The sequence below is a fragment of the Vigna unguiculata genome, chromosome 7 (assembly GCF_037176805.1).
Source record: "Vigna unguiculata cultivar grain cowpea cultivar isolate G323 ecotype 2 chromosome 7, ASM3717680v1, whole genome shotgun sequence".
Taxonomy (NCBI): Eukaryota; Viridiplantae; Streptophyta; class Magnoliopsida; order Fabales; family Fabaceae; genus Vigna; species Vigna unguiculata.
Genome location: NC_140798.1, coordinates 31825568 through 31828866, shown reverse-complemented (window position 1 = coordinate 31828866; position 3299 = coordinate 31825568). Strand labels below are relative to the sequence as shown.

Sequence of the window (3299 nt, the reverse complement as noted above, 5' to 3'; positions counted from 1 at the left end):
TATTTAGCAAATATTGGAAAAACTTTAATTATATATTTGAACAGAGAATTTTAAAAATTTTTAAAAATAATAATAAATTGGAATTTCAGTTGTTTATTCTTCACATATTTTACTTAGAAAAAATAATTCCAGTTCATTAAATATTTTTTTATTTAAATAGAATATTTTAATTAGTATGAAATACAAAATTTATTTTAATATTTATAATTATTTCATAACTCAAAAAGATAGGTTAGTGGTGCTTCTAAGTTTATGATTATTGAAATTATATTTAAATTTAAATTTACTAAAATCTTTTCAACTTACTGTTGGATTTAAATGATATAATATAAATACAGACAAATATACTTAGTTATTAGTTATGCATTAATATGCATCGGAATTATAAAGATATATTTGAATCTTAGTACGTGTTTTTAATAGTCTCACATAATTTAGAATTAAAGGTTAAAGTAGTTTAAATATTTTTTTCGCTTTTTATCCACCGAAATGTCTTTTTAGAAACAAAATTTAAAACCGTAACAAAATTGACACAACAAAACAAACAATAACTTATGGCTATAATGAAATTCTACCATCGAATTTGAATTCGGATCGATGATCGCTGCGATATATATATATATATATATATATATATATATATATATATATATATATATATATATATATATATATATATATATATAATAAATGAATCTAGATTTAGATTTTCTCTCTTGCATATCAATAAATTTAAAAGTCATTCAAATTTTGAAACGAGTAACAAGCACCCAAGCATACCTTGGAGAGAATGAAGCAAAATGTAAAGGCAATAAATCACACTCACATCATAAGTAAAAGTAAACTAATAGTTATTGATTAGAATACTATTAACTTCATTATTGATTTTGATAAATTCAAATTTAATGGTATAATTAAATATGCTAATGCACAAAATTCTAACAAAACAATGATAACTTAATTTTTTATTATTATTTTTAAAGGTTAATTGGATGATAAGAACATTTTTAACAATAAAATAAATCGTTAAAAGGTGTTGTATATTGAAAGGACAAAATGAAGCATTTATTCTGGAAGAAATAAAGGGCTTCGTGTATAACGAACTATCCACTAAAGCGATGTGGGTCTTTTCTGTAGTGGTTAATGGGGGCAAACTTCTACACAGAATGTGGAACAATAATTAAACAACACTGTATACCATCTTATCTCAATAAAAGAGAATTTTATGGCAGATTACCACCGTTGGCATTCAAATTTCCTCTTTGATCGTGCTGTTCAATTTTCAAACACAAGTGTTAAACCAACTTGATCAAAAAAACCATATAGAGCCACCACAGAATTGACACTGACAGTTAAACCCTGAGGCAACACTTTTTGCTTTAGACAAGTTCATTTTGAAAATCTGTAGGTGGACTTGGAACACAAAAGTGTAATTAATTATTAGCACCTACTCAAAAGATAATGATGAAATCTAAACTTAATCCCTTGCATGATTCCTATTCAATGCTGGTTTGGTTGGCCAAAAAAACTATAATCTATATAAGCTCATTATGATTAAAACATCGTTGTAAAGGAATGAGCATTATTGCTTTTTGTGGCCCCTTTCAACAGCTGCAAGCTTTCCAACTAATCTGATTGATTACTCGCGGAAATTTCCTTCATCATTATCATGTACATTTACAACTCTTGCTACAATTATATATTTAGAGAAGAGTTATGACAAACAATTCACTCAAGGTATCATCAAGAGGCGTAGTTTTGTTAATATGTGCAGTGGTGAAGATTGAAATTAGAAGCAAAAATGAGGAGAGCGTGTAGGAAAATATGGCGATCAGTGCCATGCACAAGCAGAAAAAGCTTGCGAACTGATTCCAGAAAGGACATGGAGGAGATTCTGAGGGCTAAGCTTTCAACCATTAAGGAAGAGCCAGAATTGTGTGAAGAGACTTTGACATCACCAATGCATGTGCGTGTGGCAAAGAAGCAGGGGAAGAAGGTTCAAGCAAAAGACAACTCAGTACGTTGTTTGGCACCTCATGTCAAACTCAAACACTCTTATGTTCTATTCATTACAGGGTTTGCCTCAAAAGCCACCTTTGTTGGGTAGCTTCAATGCTAATTTCAATCTTCTCACTCTGTTCCAATAAGAACAACATAAGTCCTCTTCTTCGCAAAGTCCAGAATGCAAGGTGGCAATGTCTCAGTTTATCATGTAATGTTGTGTACTGCTTAACTATTTTTAACTGTTTTATGTGTGATGTATGTACAGTTTATTTCCCTTCACATAATGTAAAATTACTGAATTTTGGTTTTTAGTATAATTCTGGTTTGACATCTATGTAGTGTATAATGTTGTTGCTGCTGCATAACCAGTGATTCAATGTTAGACTAGTAGATGGAAAACAGGGTCAGTACCAAGCATAATAATGCAGAGCAAAAAAGTTGATTGTGTCAAAAGGAATAAGAAGAAGAAAATGTTCCTAGTAGCAGTTCACTTCTATATCAAAAGGGATGATGACACTTCTACAAGCACGTTATCATCAATCATTTGGATAGGTTAAAAATAGGTTTAATTATATATTTATTATCTAATATTTCACGTAACAAGTCGATGCATCATAAGATATTACAATTTTACAAATACATTATCATCAATTATTTGGATTGGTTAAAAATAAGTTTAATTATATATTTAGTCTATAATAGTTGAGGTAATTCTGATTTTGGTTTCTATATCAGTCTTTTAACCCAATTTAATGGACCAAAAATATTTTTAAACTTTAAATCTTCAAATTTTATTTCACTAACTGTATTCAAAGGATAAAACTATTATTTTTAATATCAAGAAACAAAAATACTTCTTTCTTTTAAATTTATATAATCAAAATAAAAAAATTATTCCAAATTTTAAGGAAATAAAACATAATTAAATCTTAAAAATATTATCCGAACAAATTAATTACATATTTAATCAAAAAAGAAAGGAAGATAAGAAAGATCTCTTGTACTAATAAAATTAATTTATGCATTTCATCAAAAATACAAACGAGACTTTTCTTTATAGAAGTTAAGTGTACAAATTGATTTTAGTTCACGAGATAAACTTATGTTAAAAGATATCATTATATAAAAATGATAAATTTTTAAAATATTATATAAAAAATGTAATATCTCATAAAGTTTGTTTCAAAAAAAAATGGTGAACTTTTATATTCTGAATTTTCAAAAAAGTTTAAGAGTTTATCATAGTTAGAAAGATCTAATGATTTTTATTGTTTGAAGTATTAACAGGATAAATA

At 27.2% G+C, this 3299-nt stretch overlaps 1 protein-coding gene across 1 annotated transcript; it reads left to right on the top strand.

The window, feature by feature from the left end:
- Positions 1-1657: 1657 nt before the first annotated feature.
- On the top strand, positions 1658-2336 carry LOC146884801 (Fasciclin-like arabinogalactan family protein). Its single transcript, XM_085675856.1, has one exon. It carries the CDS (start codon positions 1802-1804, stop codon positions 2105-2107), a length of 306 nt encoding a protein of 101 aa, XP_085531982.1. The 5' UTR covers positions 1658-1801; the 3' UTR covers positions 2108-2336.
- The last annotated feature ends 963 nt before the right edge of the window (positions 2337-3299 follow it).